Source organism: Calidris pugnax, unplaced genomic scaffold (genome assembly GCF_001431845.1).
Source record: "Calidris pugnax isolate Ruff unplaced genomic scaffold, ASM143184v1 scaffold32, whole genome shotgun sequence".
In the NCBI taxonomy this organism is placed as follows: domain Eukaryota; kingdom Metazoa; phylum Chordata; class Aves; order Charadriiformes; family Scolopacidae; genus Calidris; species Calidris pugnax.
In genome coordinates, this window is record NW_015090783.1 from 335,525 (window position 1) to 363,256 (window position 27,732).

Sequence of the window (27,732 nt, forward strand, 5' to 3'; positions counted from 1 at the left end):
AGCATCTCAGCCCGCAGGGGGCTCAACTCGCCAACACTGTCATCTCTGCTTGAAGATCAGTGCCCACACACCAGCACCTTTTCTGTCTGCAAGCTGGAGAACAGAGTAACTGACAAATCATCTTAAGAAAATGATTTTTATTTCTTTTTTTTTTTCCATTTCTTTTTTTTTTTCTCCTTTTTTTGAAGTTCTGATGTTTACAGATACGCTTTTATTTCTGATAATATAGCTTTGCAGCAATAAAAATCACAATGCAGCTAGCAGAGCAGCTGAACTAAGACCCATAAATACCAGCACAGAAAACAATGGACAACCACCAATATTTCTATACATGAACTATTATTTTAATGTCACATTTTGACAATTGTAAATGGTCTACAGAATGTACGTGGGCAAAAGGCAATAAGTGAGTCCTTTGAAACACTAGATGTATAATAAACAGCGCATTATCAACATTTACATGATTCACATCAAATTGATGACATCCTAAATGTATTCCTTTTAAAGGATAGAGATTTTTCAATAAAATATTACATTTCATTTAATACTCTGGTACAATACTTCATACATTGCAGGAAAAAAAAAATAAATGCAAGGTCTACTCCACCTAATAAGAGGATCCTTTTTCATTAGTCTTTAGTACTGTAATAAAAAAAAAAAATCACAATAATGTCATAAATAAACAGGCTTGAAATTATTAATTACGTTTCACTATTTAAAAGGGAGAAATTAAAAATGAATTTGAAATAAGGAAGTTATGGGTAGAAAATCAAAACCTGACAACACATCCTAGTACCAGCTGTGATTTTTCCCATCCCTACAACAAAAAAGGAAACAGGTTTTATAACTTTGTTAGCCATATCCTAGTTAATCGTGTTTCAAACACATATCTTAAGAGGAAAAAGTAAAGTTTGGTCAGGATTAATAGGAGAACCAATCAGTCCTAACAATAGTTAGCTGAAATTAAAGTGTATGCTATAAAACATTCAGTAAATGAAGTCTGCAGCAAATTCATGCTGGCATAAATTATTGTGCCTTAGGAGTTGGGTTAAAGTTTCCCTTGTGGTATAAAGTCTTCTACAACAGAACACTTCAGAACTGCATCCCTTTTCCATTCCATTGATGCAGCAAAAGCTTGCAAATCAATGCTTAAAATTTATTCTCTAAAAACTCACTAGCAATACATGAAACCCACATTCATTTATCTCCCTTGAACCAAAGGACATTTCTCTTTCTTGCTTCGTCTGTCATAAACCCCAGCCATTGTTTAAAATAATTTTAAAAAACACTTGAGGAATCATCCCTCTCTTGCTGGTGCGTGAAAGGCAGATTTTATGTTGCAAGGTCTCCCCTTTTGGTATTCAGCAGGGCCCAACACTCCAGTGAAGAGAGAAGTATTTATTCACAATCTTTCAGATTCTGTTCCCCCCTCATTGACATTCTTCTACCATATGCTCCCCAGGATTAATACACATTCTGCAGTAAGAATTCCCTGGTTCCAAGAAAAAAAAATAAAAAGAAGAAATCCTACAGCGGCAGGTTCTAAACAGATAAAATGAGGTCAAAAGAGGCAACTTTGTTGGCCATGGAACTGATTGCTGCTTAGACAGGTCAATCTTTTAAGACACATGACATTAACTGAGTTCATAACAGAGTTCAGCTTCATTTAGGATCCTTCTCTTGCTTCTCTTGACTTTCCCCCTGACTTTTCAGTTTGGTGCTGAATAGCTCCAAACCCAAACATGCATTTCCACCTTGCTAGAACGTATGAAGTGTAGAATTTGTCTAACTTTAGACAAGTACTTAATTGCTGTCGATTGCTCTATACAAATACCAATACTTAAAACTGATCCCTGTTCAGCAGGATGAAGCTGCAAATAGGGACAGGAGAGGAAGCAGGCGATGTCGAAGAGGTATCTCACTACCAAATGAACAGATTTCTCTCTCATCATGATGAGAGATTTTAGATCTAGGAAGGGCACCAGTATTTATGACTAAAGTATAAGGCTATGACACTAAAACATGTATTATGGTATGCTGGTGACAGGAGTTCCAAAAAAAAAAAAAGAAAACCAAACCCAAAGCCCCAAAAGACAAAGAGGACAATAGGCAAAGTAACAAAATTCTGCTAAACATGAAAGAAGCACCTTCATTCAGTTCAAACAAAGTGTTCAAATATTTGATTTTGCAAAGCACTCTCAGGAAAAGGTAATGTAATCTCCCACTTAACCTTTCACAAAGCTGCATTAATTACATTCCAGGCTTTAGCATGATTTCACTAGTGAGGCCAATAACGCAATTCTGCCGGCCCTGCACCCTTGCATACAGCCATTTACCGCAGCGTTCGCCACCTGCACCTGCTGTATGAAAATGGCAATAATTCCTTAAAACTGCTTAAGTCCCAGAACTTCCCCAGAAACATGGGGAAAGACGTTGGTAAGAGACTGCCAGGGACCAATTCTGCCATCAACACACACACGCAGCTGCTAATGGCTTCAAGGGGAGCTTCTGGTCCAGATAATGGGACAGAGCAAACAAAGTGAAGAAACCCAATTAACCGGCAGCTTAACAGCAGTTCTTCCTTCTGGGCTCTCTATAAGAGGGCTTTGTCTCATTGACAATAATCAGAAGTGGTTTCAGATGGATGTGATTTCATTGTTTTTTTTTTAATCCAACAGGGACAGCAAATCCAATGCAGCTCTGAAAGGCACTTCAGGTAGAACAGTAATAAACTCCTGCCCGATGGAAGGAACCAGAACAAGCCTGCTGGCCTTCCTGCCCATGCTGCCCTTCCCAACTAAGGCAATTTTAGCTAGCTCCCATGCACTGCTTCCCCCACACAACTTTAATTCAGCCCCTTACACTAGCATAAGGCCTTACTAAAAAAAAATATCCAGAAGGCTCAACATCTTCCACCTCTGCAGCAGGAGGGGGAAAGGGTTACCTTATCCCAAGGTAACAGCCTGCGCCGTGGGTCACTTGTTTCACTGTTTTAAATATGCTGGCAAGGTGTCATCATGCAACTTTTTAAAAAATACCTTAAGTCTACAAGTTCAACCTCTTGCTTAACAGACACACACAGACAAATTAACACAGACAGTGCCCTCACAAACCGCTGGGCCACTGTGTCTTTCGAGAGATACAGTAAATTTCTATTTTGGGTAGAGATCACGTGAAAGAAATTTTGTTTGATGTAAAGGCTACCTTGCATAATTACTCAAAAATAGCCCATCCAGCCACTCAGCCAAGTCATAATCAAAGCCATCAATTATCACAAAAAGCACCTTCATATCAATAACTGCTCACCCCTATGAAACTCAGTCTGAGCTTGAAATGTATTAGGACTAATTTTATCATGTAGGTGATTCTATTCACGCTGGTGATCCACTGCTTTCAAACAAACAATCAAGTATTGTTCCCATCAGTATTTGACATTAGTGTAACGGATTTATCCATATCATTGCTCTCCCACCACCCCACCCCACCCCCCAAAACAATAAAATCCCACAACTGCTCAAATAAGGAAAAAACCCAACTAATAACCATACTGTGAAACAAAAATACTATTTAAAAAAACAAATGGATGACAGTCCAATAGATTGCTGGATTCAAAACTGACTCTACAAAGTAGTTGTCTACATTGTAGAAACGATCTCCTTTTATTTGGAAAATGAGCAATTGTAAATCAGGTATCGGAGAGAAGAGATATAAACAATCTTTAGATGGTCTTAAGTTTTGCCTACTGTTGAAGGATTAAAACCGTAAATAAAAAGGTACCAAGCCCTCAGAGTTCACCGTTCATGTGAAGCTTCTTCCGTCTCTTTCTTGACCTTTTTAAAAACATATTCATTTCTGGGAAAGGAAGGGAGAAGAAAATAAAAATTATTTAGGCAAAAAAGAAGGCAAACCTTGCTTATAAACTGTGTGGTACTTTGGGAGTGGATGTTGAGATTGTATATAGACTTGGAGAAGGATCCCTGGACCAAATGGATGAAACACACAGCTACCAAATGGAAAAAGAAAAATAGGATTTCTGAAGTCTTTGAAAACACAGAGGGGAAAGTGACAAAGGCTTTAGATTAAAATCCAGAAGAAGTTAATGACTAAAGACACCTTAAATTCAAAGCCCATTCACAGCCCATTAACTGAAGTATCAGATATTGGTTATTAGCTAACAACCAATAATATATATATTCAGTTGTCTGATTTCAAGAACCAAATCCTAACAGATTATTTAAAACTTAACAAAAAGTATCTACAGATTTCTCTCCCACCAAAAGCAAGGATGTAGTTTTCCCTAGTATGACAAAAATACTACCCCAACTGCTCACAGCACACAGGCACAGCAGTAACGTTGCTCATCCCATCTTTTACGAGGCTGAGCACGAGATTAACTGTTCTTTGAATCTCTTTGGATGCACACAAATCCTTAGGATCGACCAGGAGCAAAGATTGCTCATAAAAGACATGGGCAGTTCAGACTCTAGATGCTCCTCATCTTTTGCTAGCACACACAGTTTCAGTCTCCTGAATTATAAAGATTTCCAACTTCTGTCACTGGTGGGTCAGGGCACGAGAAGAGGGGCCAAACTACCAAGTTGATATTCCACTTTATTTTGAAAGGGTAGACACAGACACAATTCAACCAAAATTACCTTCTAGAATTTTAATACTTCAAGTGGGCCAGATTACAAGCATTTTAGGCATTATAAAGTCCTTCCTATAGTTCTTCTCACAATTCAGGTTTGTGTACGTTTTCTCCTAACCCCACAACTCCAGGCTGGACAAGCACACCCAACTCCTGAACACACGTACCTGCCTTTGCATGAAGTCTCTGTACATCTTCTCATCTGAAACTTTTCTGCTGTTGCATCAGCCCCACATTTTCATATACTCTAGCACTATCTTCTCTCATTCTGAAATGAAACAGATATTGACAGTCCAAATAAGCTACTTTGAGAAAACTGCACTTGTACACACCAATGCCATTCAGTGACAATTTCTATTCTCAATTTGGTTCAAGACAAAGCACAGGGCAACAGTCTAGGGCAGGTTCTGTGATAACTCATGAGATCCCTGAAGATTAGTTCAAAACACTAATAACAGAAGCAAACTTCTCATGAGGTCCCTGAAGACTAGTTCAAAACACTAATAACAGAAGCAAACTTACTCTGGACACGTTGGGGTTGGGGTACAGGGTGGAAGTGGGCTCTGATCCCCACTTGTCTGGTCCGATAAAGAATATTTAATGTTTGTGTATTCGTGACCTTTTCTCTTACTCTTCTGTGAAGCAAAACACAAGAAAAAGCCAGGTTTTGAATTACTAATAGAAAGCAATCAATGAAGTAGTGCAGAAATTACACATATAACTAGCCATGTATGTTTTTAGAAGAAAGGCTTGTCTACGAACAGAAGAGAGCTCAATTCTGTAGATAACACACACAACATGGACAGGACCTAAAAGCTGGCTTTAGCTATTTGTTACACCACCTGAAAAGCCTCACTTTTCAATATTCCTCTTTCCACCACCATCTCCAGAACATACTGACCTTATGAACCAGCACTCATACGCAATCTTCATCTTACTTGGCAGAAGAAACCACACTTCATTCTTTAATAGACAGTACCAGCCAGTGGGCTTCCCACTGACCTTATTTCCAGCTTGGAGATGTGGCCAAATGAGTAACAACGTTGTTTGCAAGATCTCTAATAAAACAACATCTTAGCCCATTAGGTTTGATATAAAAAGAACCCAAGCTGTTATTTGTGTTCTGCAGCATATGTTACAAGCTGTAGCCAATTGTGCTGGCATTCATCTAAAGAGACTGAAGGCTCCAGCAAGCAAGGCTACACTAGGAAAGAAAGGGGAGATGGTTTTTTTCCCCTTTTCAAGATAAACATTCACAGCACACCCATACACTGAAACCTAGAGAGAAACTAAAGCCTCACTTTAAAGTTTTCGGGTACTGGTTTTGGGTGGTGGTGGGTTTTGTTTGGTTTCTTTTGTTTGTTTCTGGGTGTGGGTTGGTTTGTTGTTGTTTTTTTTTTTTTTAAAATGCTCAAACAAGTACTAAATAACTGGCCCAAATCAATCTGACAACAGAGGGAGTCAGAGCCTCTGGGGAGTTCTGGCTTGCTGGTTTTCCATTAAGAACACTCACTATAGCAATGCAGATCCAAGTTCTCCGAGATGGCCTTTTGAGACTTGCTCTAAACTTGCTCAACTTGTTCCGTTCTCTTACTGAACTTCTCCCCTTTCAGCCTCCTTCTTAGTCCTGACAAACCCCTTTCAAGGAGACCACCAGTCCAGATCAATTACCTGGAAGGTTAATGCTAAATAATAAGATCTAAACTAAACGCAAAGGTTCAAACTCTGCTGCATTCTACAGGGTTATGGCTACAGACCCCTCACCTTCAGATAATAGTTTTGAAGCCCAAAACTAGGGCTTGATTTCCACCTCCCACCCCAAACTACGTGATGAATGGCATTTCAAGTGACAGATGTACTGTACAGTAAAAGCCATTTTAAAAGATTCAGTCAGTTCTATTACTTAGGCTGACTGAAACAGATAAAACAAACCAAAAGTAGATATCTGGCTTCTTTTCCTTCCACTTAATTCACTGTAATTATCCTTTCTAATTCAGAATAACAGAACTGTGGCAAGAACTACTTGTTTCCTAGGTGTAAGAGAATATACACATTTTCACAGGGAAAAAAAAAAACAACAAACAACAACTAAAACAAATTAACTTTGCTTTTCTTCTACACTTGTAAGAAGACAGGCAATATTTAACACAAAATTGAGGCTCTCGGCATTGTAATGCAAGAGGGAATGCCAGCAGAGCAGGGAAATTTTTTCCTGAAGAGAAACAAAAAGGAGGCCTATCTACATCAATGGATGCAGATATTCATATATCCACTTCTTCAGACCAGCTGGTTGCAAGTCCTGCATGACAACGGGCCAGCTGATGTGACTACCTGATTTAACAGAAAAGAAAGCTTGTGTTCATCCAGCTTGTAAAGGATCATGACCTCATGTTTCCTACAAAGGTGCTCTAATTGACTTCACCTGTTTTTTCCCCCAACTTTCACCTTTGCAACTGTAGTTAAAGCAAGTGTAGAGAAGAACATTCCAGAAGTTAAAGTTTCTCAAAACACAGCGTTTCAGTCCCAAACTTACTGGGGTGAAATTCAAGCATTCTGTTTTTTTCCCCTTTTTCAAGATAAACATTCACAGCACACGCATACACTGAAACCTAGAGAGAAATTAAAGCCTCACTTTAAAGTTTTCAGGGTACTGGTTTTGGGTGGTGGTGGTTTTTGTTTGGTTTCTTTTGTTGAATGAAACACAGCGTTTCATTCCAAAACTTACTGGGGTGAAATTCAAGCATTCTGCACAGTATTCTACTACTCGGCCAATTTGTTTTTCTACTCTATCAAAACACATTTTGCATCCCAATTCGCCATGTTTTTTTCAGGACATTAGTTCCTATAGTCACCACAAAGCTTTGCTCTTGTCTGAGAAGTTCTATATTGTTTTATTCCTGTAGCTGCCACCAACCCTAGTTATAGGTCAAGACCTCCTGAAGTAAAGCAATGTTTTATTTCCAGTTTCTTAAACTTTTACGCCTGGGCCTTCTGAGCTAGTAACAGAATAGAGGGTGAAATACAACCAAGCCTCATCGCTATGAGACCACACTGCTCCACTCAATATCAAAATACTATTCAAATCCCATTACAACCATCAAGAGAGAGTTACAGATCTACTTTGTAAACGGCAGCAGCAAAAAAAGACCATATTCAAAAAGCTGAGGATACGACGCTTGCATAATTACACACGCAGAGATACGATGCAGCTCTAAGGCAAAGTGAGACAACAAAGCCAGGGGAAAAAAAAAAAAAAAGTCCACCTGAGGGATTTCTTGTTCTTCACTTTGTGTCTAATCACCATCAGAGCACACAACAGCTGTCCTGGGGAGAGGAATAAAGCCTCTCTGCTCTCTGCTGAACAGAGCATCTACATCATGTAGGCAAATATAAAATAAGCTCTGCCACATTCCAAAGCAGCCAGAAGCCAGACACGAGTGCCAAGCCCGAGTTGGCACGCTCTGTCTCTGAACAGAGATTACACCTGGCACTCTGCTAACCGTGCAGCTCCACACATCTGCCCCATCACTTGGGGGGGTTTATCTTCTTCCAAGCAGCAAGCCAGCTGCAGAAGGAAAGATACTGAAATTCCGAAACAAAAAGATAAAAATCCCAGGTGACCACACGTTAGGGCAGAGAACAAAAGAAACAGCAAGTATTTTATTACAAAACCAGGTAACTTCTGTAAAAGACTGTGGAATTTGAGTGCCATAAAGTACTTAAACAGGAAGAGTGAGGTGAAGTCTTCTGGTTGTCACCGCATGTTCCAAAACTTTTCCTGTCTTACCACACCAAATCACTGCTTTAACTGCTTGTTGTCAGATAGTGCAGTATCACCACACTCATCCCTTAATCTTTCAGTCAGAAATTGAGATCTGGGGTGCAGGGACTGGGGGAGAGGGAGGACAGGGTCCCATACACACAAGCATTTTCATGGAAAGTAAACCAGCACTAGTTGCAATCATACCGGGAAGTCTCTCAGGCTGCCAGTGGCCAAACACACTGTTCTTATATTAGTTTTCAAATTCCACCTCACAGTTTAAGTCATTCTTAAGCTTCATGAATTGAAATACAGGCTAACTTCTCTGAACAGGGTTAAGAAGAGGTTACAGACCCAGCCTTATCACAAGGTGTTGGTTATACAGCCAGCAGTCATGCCTCCAAAAGTAACAGGCAACAGCAAACAAGCACGTCTGCTCCCTGTTCAAATGATAACATGTTCCGGTTACAGACCCAGCCTCCAAAAGTAACAAGCAGCAGCAAGCAAGCACCTCTGCTCCCTGTTCAAATGATAACATGTTCCTATGTAACAGTTTATATTTAGGACAAATATACCTGCTCCTCTTCAATTCTGCGCTGTAGCGTTTCAATGTAGTGCTGTACTGCCATGTAAATAAATCTGTACTGTGCTTCTGTCTGAACCATCCCTGACCGTTGCGATCTCACCATCTGAATGGTCTTTGGGACATCAATATCACAGTCCACACCTAGGAGGAATCATCAGAACATTAAGAACAGTAAAATAAACTTTATCTTTGGAGGAGAGATTAGTCTCTTCTTCCATGATGATTTTGCAATAAGCAAAAGTACTAACATTTAACACAGAGGATTTGACCTTGACAACTAACACACAGATCTGTAGAACTGAGGATGATGTGGAAAGCTGTCCTGGGGGAGCAAACTGCATCATTTCATACTGTTCCAAGAAAACTTTAAATGCAACACAGCTCAACATACATGTTGGTTAGTGTTTATGGCAGTTTATACATGAATACAACACTGTTCTCCAAAAACAAGTTACTCAAATTCAGTGTGAGTACATTGACAGCCACATGCTCATGAATGATTTTAAAAGAAAAATAAATTATAAAAATAATAAAAAAAATCTAATCAGACTCCTGACTAATCCTCAGCTGAAAGCAGCATTTTAGCACTTAGATTCCAGCTAAGTCAAGAAGAATAAGCAAGTCCCTTCTATGCCAAACACACACACCTGCTTTGTAGCATCACTAGAATCCCTCTATTCTACAAACGCTCCTGTTGTTTCACTGTGATGTATCTGTCAATGTCCCACAGGAAAATAAAAGGGGGGGACCTACCTTTTTCTCGGATTATGTCAATAAGAATATCAATCACAATGAAGGTTCCTGTTCGCCCAATCCCAGCACTGTAAAAAGAGAAGGGGAAAAAAAAAGTTAAGTGTTTTGCTCTTTTTGAGCAGACACCGAAACACAAGTCCGAGTTTAACATCAGACTTCCAAATTACAGCCAGAGTCAAACCAAGCCACACAGCCAAAAGTAACTAGAGACTTAATCAACACAACATGGAAGAGACAGAAGTCATAAAAGAACTAATGACTAATGAACTCCACAGGTCTAGGGAGCAAGTAGTAGGAGAGGTGCAGTGCACCACCATACCTGCAGTGGACCACAACTGGTCCTGCATCAGAAATGCTCTCCTGCTTATGGTGCACCTCCTCTAGGAAGTCAAGAACACCACCAGGGTCACTCGGGACTCCATGATCAGGCCAAGTTCTGAAGTGATATTGCCAGACTGTTCTCTCTGTGTTCCCCTGGAAGGAAGATGTCATCATGTGAAAAAAAAAAAAAAACACCCTTAGATCAAAACCCAACTAAAAGCATTTATGTGCCAAATTTGAGTCAGATTAGAAGGTGGCATATCCAACCTGCTTCTCAGTATCCACAGCACCATAACCCTCAAAGGAGGGAACAAGCAAGAGTTCTTCCTGGCCTGACAAGTCAAATCACACCACCTGCTTCCTCAGCTCCCTCTTTCTCATGCAGTTGTTGCCAACAACGTTTCCATCTTCACCTTTAGAAGCCATGGCAAAGTTCTGTCTGAAGGTGACCAACAGCAAGGGACCTTCATCTGCCATACTCATCCTTCATACCCAGCGGCACTTACCTTACGCACTTCTTCCCACTCAGTTCCATCCCATGGACACACCAATCTAACACATCCTGCTAATTTGCTTCTTACAGTCTTTCTGCAGCCTGATCCAAATTGGCCCTTAACAAGGAAGTGCTATTTCAATGCCATTTCACCATTTCTGTCCTCATCTTTTTTATTGTTTCCCTTAAGTGTACTTTCAATGTACTCGGACCCACACACAACCCTCTCCATGAAAGGGAGCAAATGCCTGGTTAGACTTAAGTGTGATTATTTAAAAGTATTGTCTCTCTTTCCGAATTTCCTCAAAGCTCTGCAGCAATGCATCTTCTGCCAAAAAGTGCTTAGGTATAAGAATCTTCAATTATCCCAAGGACAAAGAGAAAGATGTATGGAACTAAACCTGGAGCTTCAAAGAAAGAGACAGGGCTCAATATATTAATCTCTTAGTGCTTTTATTGATTCCAAAGCAGCAGTCTATTTTTGCAATTTTTTTTTTCGTGATCTGCAACCTAAATGAAAAGGACAGGGTTGCTAACATACTTACTTGCCCAACTTTAGAAAGTTTAAGTTCTCGTAGCGTGTAATCGTGTGCTGCACTCTCCTTCACATTCCTAACGCGCATAACACCGTACTCCTTTAGGGAATATTCATCAGGCCAGTACTTGACACACTTACTCTGCAAGATTACAAAAAAAAAAAAAAAACAGTAATCAGTAAGGAGGCTGGTTCATAAAGTGGTTTACAAACACATTTCTGAAGCTTTCATTTCTGAACAGTCAAAAAACCAGTAATCAGTAAGAAGGAGGCTGGTTCATAAAGTGGTTTACAAACACATTTCTGAAGCTTTCATTTCTGAACAGAGGATACAGAGATCACAGAGGACAATTACCTCTGCCAACTGGACAGTTGGCTGACAAGGTAAAGAGGTAAAGTACATTTTAGAAGGAAGTTTCTCTTCCCTGTGACAAACAGCAGATGATTTCAGACAAATAGGTACAGGAAATCTCTCCTTCTAGCGGCTTTCATGATCACCTTAGTACCTGCTTTGTCTCAATAGTTTCAAAACACAGACTAAAATATTGTTACTTCTCTCTCTCCAACCCAACTACGGGTTTTGAAATACTGAGAATTTCCAGTGGAATGCTCCAGCCTTACAGCTATTCTACAGTCAAAACCCAACAGCCTGTAAAATAAATACAAGTCAAAGGTATAAGCCATATTTTTTTTTGCAGAAATGAAACTTGGATGGCTGTGTTTTCATCACTTCGAGCAGAAAGGGCTAACATAGCTCTTGAGTTCAATCACCAAAGCAACACAGAATTACTCCCTGTGGCAGGGGAGCAAAGCCTCCTGTGTCTGTGGGTTTTAAAATTTAGAGCTTTTGGTAGGCTGCTTCTCTTTTGAGATTTTCTTTGGCCAGGGATATATTCCATCCACTGAAAAGTGGGTTTCACCTATTACTACTTTCATTTGGTTCCTCTAAAAGCTCAGGAAAAAGCATCTCCTGTTAGCTTGTGAATGTAATACAAGTCTGCACAGTATCAAATGAGAAATTGAGGGTACACACAGTGTCTTTTTTTGTGGCAGTGGTGAGGAACCCCTGCAATTATCAGTCACCCAGAGAAAAAACATTAGCAATACTTTAAATTCAATTTTTTTTTCCAAAAGTGACACTCTTCTAACAAGCTAACAACTTTCTACCCAGAAACAGATCACCAAATTGTTGGAAAAAGTGGACAGTGGTACATGGAAAAAGCAGAGAAATGGAAAAAAAACCAGAAACTGTTTACTAAACAGAAAAAAGATCAAAAGCAACACATTCCAAAGATAAAATTACATTATATACAGGAAGCTGAATGTGACTTTTGCCAGAATATCAATATTCAACTATTTTCTATTCTTTCCTGCTACATTTCATTCAAACCCAGGAACAGAGTTATAGCCTCAGATTTGCCAGAAGACAGCGCATCAGACAAGATCTCTGCACTTAAAAAGTGAAACACAGGTTCTTGGGATGCACCACTGCAGGAAAAAATTCCACTTTCAGAGCATTAAATACTGCCAGAGCAGTTCACAAGGGGCTTGCGGATTCCTGAGGCTGAACGAGCAGCTGTGCTCATGCAGAACAGGACAAAGGACCTGACTTTAAGAATAAAAGCATTAAATCACAGCTGGTTGAGTGATTCCTAACCAGGTACAGTTTCAGATGTAATCACTAGCTCAGCACAGAGTAAGGATGTTATCAAATTCAAGCACAGAAGGTAAAGCCAGGAGAGAGAACAGCGTTCTAGTAGTGTCTAGTGAATGTGACTTGAATGAGGTGAGTCTGGGGCAGTAACTTTCACATTACACTGTAGTTTTTAGGTAAGAAGCAATATCATCTAAATTCATTCTTATATTAATGAAGTCCCACAATTCTGCTTTTCTAGTAAAGTCTATACAAGCTTGGAAAGCTAAAATAAATGGCAATAGTTTTGTTACAGGAACAGGCAGTTTATCCCTTCAAGCAAGCAGAATGCCTGTTTGGCTACATCTCACATTCCAGTGCCTCACTCCCTGAATAATTTTAAAATACATAGATTCACATTCAGTAGCTAAAAATTAATCAGTCAACCCTTAAAAAAGGGAGGTCTGATGATATGATAGGAGTGTACCCTCAACTCCCACAGGCACCAATAAAAAAAGATGCTCAGCACCTTCCTGGTCTCCAAAGGCAGTGGTGAGACACCAGATTCCAGCAAATAAATCAATATAACCAATTCTTGTTAGCCCTTACTTGCATTCAAATGTCATGATCTTTCCTAAGGCCAGTTTGAGAGCCTGTTTTTACCTTTCCTCTTTCTACTTCTTTTGTTGTCATAACAATAACTCGAGAATTCTCCTGGAATACCATCCTCCAAAAATCATTCACGGTATTCTGTAGGCACCCTTGAGTAGCAATGTAGCTTTTTTTTGGCTTCGAGTTGTTGCACTTCGTTTCAAACTCAGGCTGGAGAAAAAAAAAAACAATTTAACAAGTGGTGACAAACGGTAACAAGACTGACTTGGCTTTAGATGAGCACATTAAAGAGTAGACATTCCAAAAAGACTCCTGTAGGTAGGAGTTTACTTACCATAATAATATTAGCATTGATATAGTCTGAAACAGGTTCGTTTGGATCACCATCATGTAGAACAACTCTGGTATGATCAACTGGAAGAAAATATATGCGTGTTAAGTGCTTGCATCCTACAGTTGTGAACACACAGCTATTTTTAAACATCCCACAGACAGGTACATTTTTTACTGCTACCAAAAGCTAGTAAGTTATCAGTAAATTAGCAGCTAGAATACTCAACCTTTCCTCTTTTGCCATTTCTTAAAACAAGTGGCCAATTCATAGCAAGCCTGATCAAAAGAAGTGCTCATGCCCCCCAATAACTCATGAGTACGTGGACGTTCAAGCACTTAAGGCAAACGGCCACTGGATTTGCATCATGCAGTCTCGTATCACAAATTAATCCTCTTAAATCGAAGCATTCCAGTTTGCTAAATAACCATTTAGAGATGTGACGCCTTTAAATGAAAGCCAAAGATAAGAAACAGTATTTGGGAATCAAAATATTGGTATCTACAAAGTACAAGTGTTTGAACACAAATTGGAAATTGCACGGACTAATAGTGACAACATGAGAGGGGAAATTATCACTAAAGAAAAGAAAGCACAGTGACGGTTAATTAACCCTGCATTTACGAGCTAAGAAAATAAAGCATAGAAAAGAAGCAGGCTTACTTTGTAATGAAAGAAATCAATACTTACAGGGTAAAATGTTTTTGTATCTATTTTTGTTTTTGTTTTCCTGACGCTGACCTTCTTTACGACTATAGAGAAGTTTGCATTCTTGCTGCTGTAAAGTCTAAATGAAAACAGCACAAATAAATTTTAAATGGTAATAGCACAAATAAAGCATGTACTGTTTCACCATCATTACAGAGATCCTGTCTCACAAAAATGATGATAATTGATTATAATGCCAGATAGTCAAAGATAGAGAGAGGGGGATACTGGATTTCTCCATTCAGACTTAGGACAGCATTGCTTCCAAGGTGTAGAAGAAACAGAGAGAGAGAGGGGGGTACTGGATTTCTCCATTCAGAATTAGAACAGCATTGCTTCCAAGGTGTAGAAGAAACATGGGAGTGACAAGGCAAGCTATTTTCCATCCAATAATTATAAACACCTATGAATTCAAAGCTTCTTTAAACCACAAACTATAACCAGCAAGTGCTCATGATTTTGCTCTGAGCAAGCAGATTGCTTAAAGCTTTTAGCTGTGAAACACTGTGCAAAGAAAATGTAACTGGTGACAAAGGACCACAACAAATTTTTGTTTGTGGAAATCTGGCCGTGTTAAAAGGCACGATAAATAAACCAAACAACACAAACAGCAACCTACAGAGCAAGACCAAATAAACATATTTATCACTAGGTCTTTCTCACCAAACATAAAAGTTAGGAAGGAATACTATCACAGTTCTTTTTGCTGAATGAGGCAGGTAAGAAGTTAAAAAATTTCCAATGAATTGGCTTTAGTAGCCATAAAGATTAGGAACTAATGCATCCAAACCACTGCCAGCCCCCAAAGGAGTAAGGCACTTTGTGATCCAGTGCTTCTCTACCCAAGCTGTACTGGATACCGAGGATACTGGATATCTGGAGGCCTTCAGTTCTCTGCCTCCAGCAAAAGAACGGAAAGTTTAACTTTGCTGGCAGGCTACAAAAATAAAAAGAGGAAACATTAAGTGTGTGGAAACCACAGCTTCAAACAAATCTTCACTTCGTACAGTTAATTATTATTGCTTTGAGCATCCCTGAGGAAAGATCCACGAGCAGCAGTGACTTCTAACAAGCCCATTAAGAGATGTACACAATTCAACAATAAATCTGAAACACAGTCAGTCAATTTCACTGCAACATCCAAGTGTTAAGCTCAAATAGCCATTTTTCAGAAGCAAAAACATTACAAGGACTGTCAACAATTCTGTCTAGTGGTCCACGGGACAAGAGGTACATTCTTAAATATGCCTGAAGACAAGTAATTTATAACTACCATCTGGCCTGCCAAACCATAAACAGCACAGGCAGAGATCCATGGACAACCTGGAGTTTCCTCCCTTACCTCCTGCCACCAAGGCTGACAGCTACAGCTTACCTGAGGTGAATGAAAAAGCACCACAATAAAACTGCTATTAGATTACTTCATTTCCAAAAACAGCGGGGGGGGAAAAATAAGGATTGTGCTGACCTCACTAACAGCAGTGAAGGGGAAAGAGAAGTGGAAAGTCTCACAGGTAAAACATTTCCATTTCTTACATTTACTTCTGTTAAGACTTCTGCCTTGCTCACAAATACCCTTCTTCAGGAAAGTCACAAGACAGGAAAACACCTTGCTTCTAAAGGACCAACTGATAAACCCATTACAAGACAAATTTATTCAAGAGACCAGAGGTCAGAAAAGAAGCCATTGGCATCAAGTAACAGTTCAGTCATATTTTGACATATCAACAATCCATTCCTAAATGCACCACACTTCAAGAAAAAAAGAATCCAACCACTAATTCACATACCTTCTAGTAAACCAGCACCAGTTACAAGAAGGGTAAGCCAACAGGGCACATTTTTTTTCCCTTTTATGCCCTTCTGAACAACAGTAAGGTATGTTTAGAGCCTACAGGGAAGCCAACAGACACCCTGAGCTTGGCTAACTTGCAAATGCATGTTCAGGCCAAACCACAGGCACGATATACATGACTGTATCATGATATGATAAAGCACAGCACTCATCAGTCTTTGTAAAAAAGCAGTTAATTCCCATATGCAAGTTTCAGCCATTAGACCAGGTGTGGCTAATCTTCCTGACCCTTCAGGCCCCATATTGAAGTTCAAGTGTTGAACTCTGCGAGAGAAGCAACTCAAAGGTTGAGGCCAGTTCACCTCCTGGCGAGGATCACAAGCCATAGATGAGAATTGCTCCCCAGGAGATCCACCACTCTAGTGACGGGGTAAAACACAGCCCCAGGTCCTCAGCAATGGCCAGAGCAGCCTCTGCTGGCTTTCTGCCTCCTCCAGGTAGGATTCTGACCATTCAGCAGCCCTGGATCAAACTGCCCTCCCTGCACCAGGCACAAAGGAAGAGAGAGAAGAAATCCTCATATTATGATTTCCCCACTGTCATGACCCCACCTCCATATATTCCATCCACATTTGTTAGTGAAACATGTTACCCCTTTGATAAGCGTCTTTTGCTTTTAATGGATTTATTTTTCTTCTCCTGACAATAACCTCAAAACAGACTGGACACTATATTCAGCTAATTAATATTTCTGATTAAAAAAAAAAAAAAAAAAGAGTTTCTTCAAGAAGTGTCGCTTTGCAAATCCATCGGTATTCAAGAAGTTTCTCAAAATAGCATTACACTGCCAGAATCAGCCTCTGTCAAAGATCAGGACTTTCCAGTTTCCTGTTGCCATCTGCTGGTGGAAGTCCAAACTCAACCATAGTTGTGTGTGTGTATATGGTATAAACCAGTCCATTATATTTAAGACACTAATTTTAAAGTTTTGGCTATGACCATCACTTGCACACAGCTGTAAGTGCCTCCAGTTGTCAGAGAAGGGTTAGGGCCCAGGCTAGACTCAAGTATTTTGGAATGTGTTAGTTAACACTTATACTTCATTTGCCCTGCTTGAAAAATTAAAGAGTTTTGGCTGTATTTGCTTTCAAACATAAGTAGCTCCCTCAAATCATTAATGCTTCAAAGAAGGGGAGAGCTGGGCCAGCACAGTTCTGTTACACACACAAGAGGTGTGCAGATATGACAGAAGGAAAGGCAATGCTGCTTTCTGGGAGGGAAATGGAATTTTGGCTGCAGGAAGAAACAAAACACCCAAACAGAACAAAAATAAATCTCCAGGAGTCCAAGGAGTACAGATAATCAATGTTGCATCATCATAGAGCTTGCTATGCCACTACTTCACAATAGTTTTAAGATCTCCTAAAACAGCTATCAAAAAGCCACAAACTCAAGGGCAAGAGCACTTATTGACTGAGAAATCCCACTGAAGTTTCCTTAAAGCAATGGTATCCAAACCAAAACATCCTCTGCACTGACACGCAACAGAAAGCACGGTGCAATCCCCTTCGTATGCACAATACATCTGACACATCCCAACTGCATCAGATCCCACTACTGTACTAGCACTCAGGTCACCAGAAGTAATTATCGTAGGCTAAGAGTTAGTCCTTTGCCTCCAGAAAGGTTAATCCAACCTACAGAACCCTTCCTGTCCACATGAAGAAAAGGAACACAGGAATTAATCTGATTAATTGTCCTGGTGGGCCAGATACAGTTGTACGTAAGGCTGCCTCATGAAGGGGGGGATATTCAGGAGAGACTGGGCTCGGTACTGAATGAATCATTAGCTCTCAGAATCAGGAAAAAAAGCAAATATTTCAATCATTTTACTAGCAGACACAACAGTGGAATTGGTAAAATTTTAACCCATGCTGTACCTGACACAGGAGATGGGAGCAAGAACAAGGATTTGAAGTGATGGAGGGGCAGATGAGGAAAAGTCAGGAAGGCAGTAGCAAACCTAACTTTTTAGTAGTGTAGAGATTTAATACCATAACACTTGGAATGCAATGAAGTACCTCAAATTCTTCCCAGAAGCCCTGCTTGACTTTATCTGTAGTCTCTGCTAGCTTGCTTAGCTCTCGCACTCTGCTTTCGATCTCTGCAGCATTAATACGGGTAGTATTCAGAGGCTAAGAAAGAGACAAACATTAAACAAAGGTATAACAAATGACAACTGTGAGAAGACAGTTAAAACACAAATTCCCTACACCAAGTATACTTCATATAAGCAATTCTAGGATGCAGGCATCTATTTGGACTTCAAAACTTTACAATTCAAACAATGAAGGGCAGTGAGGGCAGGGAACAACTGCTTTTAGATAAAGTCTCATGCTGTTTTTCAGTACATAAAGTTGTCTCATTTCTGGGTTAGTCCTAAAATGCCTACAGACCATGATGAAACCAAAAGAAGTTCTGCACTGCATCAGAGACTATCCTTCACAGACATGTAAAACATTGTTCCCATTTAAATGATTGGCTTCAGTCAGTTTCATTAAGTTTAATTCTACAGTTTTGCATAAGGAAAGGAAAAAAAATAAAAATAATCTGTCACAGAAGGCATGGAAGAGTCTGCACTTCGAAAAATACATGCTTAAGGTAACAAAGCTTAGTGGCATCTTCTCCATTCACTCACCTGCTTGAGTTGCAATACTGTGCCCAAAGTTTCTACCATAGGGTTCTTCTTGTAATGTTCCACTAGATCTGTCAGAGAGTCAAACTTCTCCCCTCCACCAACATCGTATTTTAGATCCTTGAAAGACAGATGCTCATTAAAATAAAGGCATTTGAAATTATGAAGTCTAATATCATCTTTACACTATGCAACATATTATCTTTGAAACCATAAGTAGAAAAATCTAGTAAAATCCTTCTGTCAAGGGATGGTAGAACCGTAATAAAAAGAAACACACTATGTAGGACATCACCCTTTTTGTCATCTAATTGAAAATAATTTTATCTGCCTTTTTAGGAGAGCTGACTCCTTCTGAACTGATATTCAGCCAGCTCAATCACGCTGAGCTACACGATTAGAATCCAGGAGACAGCCTTGGAAATCAATTCAAGCTCCTAAAAGAGAATCATTGGGTCCTGAAAGGCTGGTATTGACCACCACCATCCCTACTTTAAGGAAGCAGTACTAAGTTATTTTCCCCAATGTCATAAATGCTAGTAGTTAACAGCAAATCAAAGAGGTTTTCTCAAAAAAATAATCTGGTAATTTAGGTTTTACAGTCTTGGTAGGTCAATTCTATCTCCAAACTCTTTCTGTTATTCCATTTTGCTTGTTTTTAAACAATTAAGATCTTGCGCTGTCTTTTAGGATAACCGATTTATTTATTTAAAATAGCAACCCATGGACATATATGAAAATATCAAAAGACTACAATTTAATAGTACTTCAGTGAAGAACTACCTTATAGTAAATTCAAGCTTTAGATTTAAAGCTTTTCCTTGGATTCAATACTCAACATTTGCACAGAATGTTGATCATTTATCAGGTGCAATTTTATAAAATGGCAGGAGAAACAGATACACTCGGATGGATCTCTATTTGTCCAATTACTCTCTTTTTATGTAATTTATCCAGGAGACTACAACTCACTTAAGAAGATTCATGAACATGAAAGGCTCCATCAGCAGAGGATTTGAGGCAGCCTTCTGATGCCATCAAAAGCAAATCTATTAGAAGGTACTTGACAGCATAGTATAGTATGACATGATTTAGTCAGGCAAGCAGTCAAAAAAAAACAACACCACACTAATAGAATTTTGATGCTATCAAATTAGTCAATTCAATCAAACAGATGATATATAGCACATACAGTACCACAGGGAAAGAGGAAACGTATTCAGCTCTCTACAGTGAAGTGTAAGAGGGCCCTTCTGTCAGAATAAACCCACTGCCCGTGGAAGTAGCCCTGTTAAAGAAGCTCGTGCTTCATCATACCTGGCAGTGAATCATGACATGTGTCACTTTAGATTTCCCATCATTACTTTCTCCTTTATCATCTCCTGTCCGGACAGAAAGAACAAAGTCCCCAGGGTGGCTTTGACTCTCACGCACAAGAAAGCTTCCATGTTTTCCTTTTTCTGTTAATAGTTTTTCAGCTTCTCTTCCAGAGAGATGCCCATGAAACCACCTTTAAATAAAGTAAGATACAAAAAGGTACCCTACTGGTCATTCCAGCCATGGCTGAATCCGCTTGTTCTAAATATTTATAATCAAGTAAAACACTTGTGTACGCTGAAAACAGTGTCCAGGTCCAGAGAAAGCCTCACAGATTATAAAAAAAAAAACAAAATAAGCCTTGAAGTGTGCTTGTAACACACACATGAGTGATTACAGAAACACTTCAAAGCAAGCACTTCCACAAGCACTGACATTTGCATTTCACGCAAGCCTCAAATTAAGCTTTGATTTGGATCCTTTACAACAGTCCAAATGGATTCCCCGGTGTCCAATAAACACAAGCTTACGCTGCAACCCTTTCCTCAGTCAAGGCATTTATTCTTTTTTTAATTCCTTCACAAAGATGCACTTTCCCAATAAACCAGCGCAAACTTTGCATCTTTGAGACTTTACCCTTCCATCACATTAGGAACTGGACAGGATAATCACATCAATCTCACTTCAAGAAACACAGCCAAAAAGGCAGTAATCCTCCCCACTACTGTTAAATGCAAGCCATTCTGAGGAGTGAGAGAACTGGTTTTAATATTTTTCTTTGTTTTTTCACTTAAAAAAAGAAACCTCTAGAGCCAGTAGATACTACTTTATTTCTGACATACACATGATGTCTCAAATTCTCCTTATTAGCCATACTCCTAAAAATATGAGTTTGAGCAATTTGAGGACTTGCGTGTCATTCACTTTCTTACACACATGCCCACTACTGGAAAAATTGTACAAAGTTACACCCAGAAACATACCTGGGAATTCCCTGCAGTAATAACAGCTTCAGGAAGCTTTAGGAGAACTTCTATATTAAAACATTCTCCCAGTAAAAATAAAAGGAACTATGCCCTCTTTCTCAGTATTGTATCACACCAGAAAGAATGATGAAGAAAATAGGTTCTGGGGCTTAGATTATCTTGCCTTTCATCACGTTTATTAGTCTACTTTGCAAGTTACCTCATTGAAATCAGCAGGACCACTTTTAGTACAAGAGAGTGGCCACCCTTCCATCAAATGGAAGCATTAGTAAGGACAAACACATGCATTTATTAAGAAGTGCATGGACACAGAGGTTTTTACCACTATTTCTGACCTTTCCGATGTAGGATCAGCACAGTTCAGTGGGTATTTCAGCTCTATAACATCTCCGTTCTTTTCCTTCAGCTGTCCATGATGTTCCATATAATACTGGACCAACTCAGCCAACGTGGCAAACTTCTCTCCTCCATAGAGGTCGTAGTAGTCTCCTGTGTTCTGGATCTTGATGTGGGTGACAGCTCCAGTTCGTCTAATAGTTGAAACACAGGAAAAAAAAACCCCACACAAATCAGCTGATTTCCAATCAATCACTTTTCTATTTAGCGTTCTGCTGGAGAAATCCATACTTATATTTGCATCACTTTACAACTAGAATATTGCAGAATAGCTAGGACAGTGCACCTCTAAAGTGTGCTTCAGCCACATTTCAGTGGCTTGCAAGAAGTGGCTGTTCAACAGTCAGGAAGAATAGGATAAAAAAGCAACCTTAATTCTGTCACAAAGGGATCCTTAAAGCCAGTCTTAAGCTCTGTGGCCTCACAATCTCCAACAGAAGATGGAGATCCCTCAAACCCCAGGAATTATACACACAAGCACAAAGGCTGGAGGGGTGAAAAGAACTGAGCGATGACAAAACACCCATCAGAGCTTCTTTGCTCCTTTCCCTAGAATTTCACACTAATTGCTAAGATCTCCTCTTCAGTAAACAGTTGCCTTTGCCTGCTGTAAACTATTTGCTCCCACAGTCTCTAGCATTAATGAAGAACAGCTCTACCAAAGAGTCCCCTTCTGTTCAACAAGGCCATTATCTCAAAGGTATCCAAGCAGCATTCATCTTATCACCAACCCCACTTTTCCTTTTTCCTTTATCTACTTCCTCTTGCCGTCCTTTTCCCCATCCCTACCACTGCACACAGGGTTTGGGACAAGTGGTACAAAAGGCCTATTTTGGACAGGGTCAGGGGACAAGTGGTACAAAAGGCCTATTTTGGAAGCTAAAATAGCACCACAGTTGCACTTAAAAACTTGCTGACTTTTCCTGTAAGAAGAGAGTCTGGATAGCATTCCCTTGCACGGGCTTGATCAGTAATTCAGATCATCTCTGCAACTTTCACATGGTTATCAAATAGAGTTTTAAAGGGCACAAAGTAATGCTATAATGAAACTTCTGCTTCCTCTTGGCTTTTCTGTCTCTCTGCAGAATCAGAATTCACTATTCTCCAACTTAGTTTCCTCAAGTTGGGTAAAATTATTTAAGAATCTCATCTCAGAATTCACTACTCTCCAACCTATAGTTTCCCCAAGTTGGGTAAAATTATTTAAGAATCTCATATGGGAAAACAGGAGAAAAAGAATAGGAAAAAAGCAAACAGACTAAAAAGTGATCCGTGCCTTCTTCCATCTCTTACAAGCAGGTCATTTACAACTCTTTCCCCACACAACAGCATCAGATGAAGACCAATTTGGGGAGAAAAAAAACCCCACACATTTAAAAACTTACCTGACAGAGAGTGTGAAGTCTCCTGGGTTACTTTTGCTGGGCCGTGCCAAAAAACTGCCATCCACTCCTCTCGTTAACAGTAGGTTTTCTGCCTCCACCCCAGTAATATTTGGATGAAACCATCTATAAGAGGTTAAAAATAAAAAGTGTTAATGATTAACAAGAAGATCTTTTGGTTTTCAGAGTTAACTTACATGACAAGGCTAAACAAAACAATCCAACAGCTTCAAAACCAGGAGGTACTGAATCTTGTTCCTAAATGAATAAGAATTTCTATCTTAGCAGAAAGTACAAATTTTTTTGCTTCATATTGCACTGCAATTTTATATATTGGTAATAGATGCTTTGCAAGTGAAAGAGCTATACCCAAATATACTGACTGCTTGGATTAAAATGATATCAAAGACAAGACATACAACGTGAGCAGAGACCACAAGCCATTTTCCTTACTCCAGGAAGACACGACACACAAAGAAACCAGAAGACAAAGAGGAACAACGCTTAAAAATAAAACATCCAAAGTGACACTTGACAACATTTTAAAGGTTAAAAATTTAACAAAACCTCATGCTTTCAGGCACAGGCTGACCACCAGCTGAAAGGGGTCAGGAAGGAACTTGGGGACAAGCTATTCTGTTGCCCGGTCTTCTTCCACCTTCCTCAAGAGGTGGTGGTGCTGAGCGCTGCCAGACACGAGAGGAGCGCTCTGTCCTCCAACTACCCTGGCAATTCCTCTGCTCCGGATATATCCCGCTTAAATACAAACACTGAGGAATCTCTTATTGATCTTCACCACCCACAAACAGCCTTTGGAATGACTAATATAGTGCCCTGCCAAAGGAGAGCTGTATATGGGCTATATCAAAGAAGCTCGGTGTCCCCACCTATGGCATCAACTTTGAAGAGACTTATTCTTAGCCCTTCAGTTCACACATCTGCATTTTCTCTTATGTATCATTGAGGGGGTTTATTGCGCTCTTGCAGCACTAAACTGCATCTCTGTGTTCTGCATAAAAGGAGTTTTTAACAAGGCACAATTTTAGAAGACAAACTTCACATCAAACACAAACCACCACACAGCCCAGGGACAGAGATGGGGACACAGCAATTAAGAACTGTCTTAGTGGCTTTGTCAGATTTGTATTTAGCAATTAAATGATCTCTTTTATTTTTCAGAATTCCCATAAATCAGACACTACACAAGGCACAAGTGAAAATGCACATCCATATCTGCAGAAAGAACACGGGCTACTCCTCCTTGTACACCAAGTTCTTAGTTTCTCCAGAGTAAAGCAAAACATTCAGGCAAAAGACTCCGCAACCAATCTCATTACAGATGAGTGCTACATCTAAAAAAAAAAATAATAAAATTGAATAGCACTTCTGATCATTCCTGATAGAGTCAGCATTTCATGCTAAATTGCTAAACCAGCAAAATATGTGAGTGCATGTCTAAATTTAGAGTTATTATTTTAATTGTTTCAGCAATTCCTTCTATCCTGAAAAACTGACAATATTCCTACCAAGGCCTTATCCAGCCCATTCTCTTCAGGCACAAATTCTCACAGAATCATTCTGCAGTTTCAGAAATTCTAGAATATCCAAACCTCAAGCAAGTCATTCAGATGGAAGTCAGGATTACTTATTTACCAAATCCATTTCAGAAGTAAATAAAAGTTATGCAGCATGGGTCATAAAAAAAAATACATTAAAAAATACTTCCAATTTCTTACAGCAAATGGGAATGAATTAATAAATAATGCTACATTTATCTAATGACCACTCAAAGGTAATTAGAAGTTCTGTTTTGATGAGTCTCACAAAACAAACTGCACAAGCATCGGTACCTGAGGTGAACGGAACATTAAATATTTCAGAATATGACAGGTCAGGCTGCAGAAGCTGGGAAGATATTTACCACACTTCCACCTCCACAATTTTACTTCTATTAGGAGAAAACAGGAAAAAAAAGCGCAGCAACATTTTGAACAGTTTATAAGCCTTTTAAATACGCATTGAATTCAAAAGACATCTTTGCAAGTTTTTGAGTCTACGTGCAAAAAATGTATAAACACACAAGGCAGAAATTATTGGAATCAGCCCTGCAGAATTATTATATGGTGGCATGACATTCCATAAACTTTAATTAATATAATATCTTCTGTATCTTACCCTAAACCCTAATGCTTCTGGAAGTAACTGTACACTAGTTGTTAAAAAGATGTAAAATTACAGAAACATAATAATTTAATGAACAGAAGGGACTACAAATACTTTGTGCTCAAAAAACAAATTTAAAAAAATGGTAGATGGTCTAGAAATAAAGATTTCACCCCCACATATGCATGCACTCCTACTGAAGATGGCAAAAAGTAAGTAAGTGTAGCAAAAGAAAACCTGCATCTGGAAAACCGATGGGAGTTTATTGCACTTTATGTAACTTTTTTTTCCTAGTGGTAACTTGTACTCCTGCTCTCTCATCTCTGTATTTTTGGCTTTGAGTAGGAAGATGCATTTGTCAGCCACCCCAAATAGAAAAATGGGGGTGTTAGTGATCTCTGTTAAATGGTTCCGGACCGGTGATCGGGATCGCATCATTTGAAGTACTGCCATCACATGTGTGCTTTTGAACCTCACTGCCTGCATCCCTTCCAAAACCGGAGGAGAGAGCAAAGGGGACCGCAGACCAGTAACATAAACCCTATAGAGAACTTTCTCTTACGCTTCCTTTTATAGGGATGGAATGCATTTTAGACTCTTTTTTTTTTCTACTTTCCTTCTTCAACCTCTATTACGAGCAGGTGCAGAGGCTATCCCAAGCAAAGGACATCACAGCCAATAAATACAGGCAAGAAAGTAACACACGCACACATAAACCCACGCTCTAATTAAACTAGCTGTCCTCACTATGCTTGGAACAATCCTTCCAGCAATTCAGATTTGGGGGGTACCCAGCATACCATTCCAAGCCCCTTATTAGTTTAACAGTAAGATGAAAATGTTGGCTGAAAAGTAACCAGTGAAATAGCAGAGGTCTCAATTAAAAAACTAAGAGAATATCAGCTAAGCAGGAACCTTTTGTTTAAAACTAATACATAGTAGAAAATACAGCCTTGCTACAATTATCTCTGGCTTGGTTTTTTTGGTAGCATAGCCCAGATCAGCAGGGTCTGTGTCATACATTGCCAGCCTGTTTCTCTCTTACCAAATTGAAGAGAGGAAAGAAAAAAATCAATACATTTTTCCATGCCATGATTGGGCTTTTCTAATCACCTTTTCAAGAGCAGGAGAGATTCAATCAGTTCGGAGTCTCAGCTGTCACAACCAGAGCAGTCAGGGAGGTGGTGACTGGTAGTTTAATTACCTCTATTTATAGGCTCATCAGTTTGTATTTCTCATCTTTTTTCAGTCTCCCTCACAAGTTACAATTTAAAGTTCTGAGCAGAATAAGATTACTCCTGTCAACGAGGAATTCTGCAAGCATTTGGGAAAGGTAGATTGTGCACTTGTTCTGATGCGTGAGTAGGGACAGTCAGAAAATCCAACATATGCTAGAGATCCTCCACACACTTCAGAAGACCCCGAATCCAAATTCGACCACAAACGGACTGAAAACCAGCCCATCTGGCAGTCGAAGAAAGAGGACAACCCAACGCTGAAGAAGTTATACTTTAATAGATATTACTCAAAGAGATGTATTAAATTTCAGAAAAGGTATGTTAGATAAGAATAGAAATATCTTTTTTCCTCTTTATGACAATAATTCATTTTAAGTCTAACATTTACCTTAACTCATAGCCGAAAAGGGACTGTTAAAAGTAGACAAACACCAAGACACATTAACAACAGTGAGAAGCTACAACAAAGAAACAGATTCAACTCTTTACCGTCCCGATATTGCAACGCCCTAAGGTTTTGAAATTAAGACCAAATGCTGCCAATAAAGTGAGAGCCCACCTCAGGCCGGCTTACTAACACTCCTTTTAGAGTTGGCCCACGTTTTAGTCCCAGTAACGTCACTAGAGCTGGGCTCCCGATGGCAACACGGCCCTCCCCGGCCTCGGATTCTGGCCCGAGAACCGAGCTGGCTGCCACACCGATAAACCCCATCTCAGCTCCGCTTCCAACGCACCCGCGGGGGCGGGGAGAACCCGCCTGAACACCCCACCACGAAGCCAACGTTCCTCCGGCAGCTCAGGCCGCTGCACGGGGGTCGGCGGACCCCGAAGCCAACCGGCCCCCTCGCCCCACACGCTCCAGGGAAGGCGCCCCCCCCGCGCCGGGCCCCACCGGGGAAAGCGTGGAGCGGAGCGAGCCAGGCCTCGACTCGACCCGCAACCCAACGACGGCGGGAGGAGGGATATCCCGCCCCGGGAACGGGCGGGGAGAGGGGCCCGGAGCAGCCGTGGGGCGCGGGAGGCCCTGCAGGGCCAGGCCACCCACGGGGCGGCGGCGCGGCCCAGCGGCCCCGCAGGAGCGGGCGCTGAGAACCCGGGCCCTGCGCTCCCAGTGGGGGGGGAGGCAGCCCCCCTGCCCGCCCGTCCCCTTCCCTCCCCCGCCGGGCTCGGCGCCGCTCAGCTCCCGCCTCACCTCCGCGATGTCATTTTCTCCCGTGGAGCCGGCGGGTGGCGGTGCGCCCGGCCGCCCCCCTCGACGGCCGCTTCTCACATGGAGGGGGAGCCCCCCCGGCGCGGGCCGCGGCCTACGGGCGCCCCGAGGGGAGCGTGAACAACGGCCGCCTCAGGCCCCGGAGGCGCACGGAGCGCGGCGCGGCCCGC

General features: G+C 40.5%; 1 protein-coding gene across 2 annotated transcripts; it reads right to left on the reverse strand.

The window, feature by feature from the left end:
- Positions 1 to 322: 322 nt before the first annotated feature.
- PTPN11 (protein tyrosine phosphatase, non-receptor type 11) lies at positions 323 to 27,732 on the reverse strand. Of its 2 annotated transcripts, none has more exons than XM_014962765.1 (16): positions 27,545 to 27,732; positions 22,955 to 23,077; positions 21,509 to 21,703; positions 20,188 to 20,380; positions 18,874 to 18,990; positions 18,257 to 18,370; positions 14,363 to 14,459; positions 13,676 to 13,755; positions 13,393 to 13,551; positions 11,107 to 11,238; positions 10,067 to 10,221; positions 9,748 to 9,815; positions 8,984 to 9,135; positions 5,171 to 5,283; positions 4,820 to 4,916; positions 323 to 3,852 (listed from the first exon to the last, which is right to left on the reverse strand). In XM_014962765.1, the coding sequence occupies exons 1-15, from the start codon at positions 27,556 to 27,558 to the stop codon at positions 4,847 to 4,849; spliced, it is 1,782 nt and encodes a 593-aa protein (XP_014818251.1). In that variant the 5' UTR covers positions 27,559 to 27,732; the 3' UTR covers positions 323 to 3,852; positions 4,820 to 4,846. The 2 variants fall into 2 exon arrangements, with proteins under 2 accessions (XP_014818251.1, XP_014818245.1); XM_014962759.1 differs by having other exon boundaries at positions 4,816 to 4,916.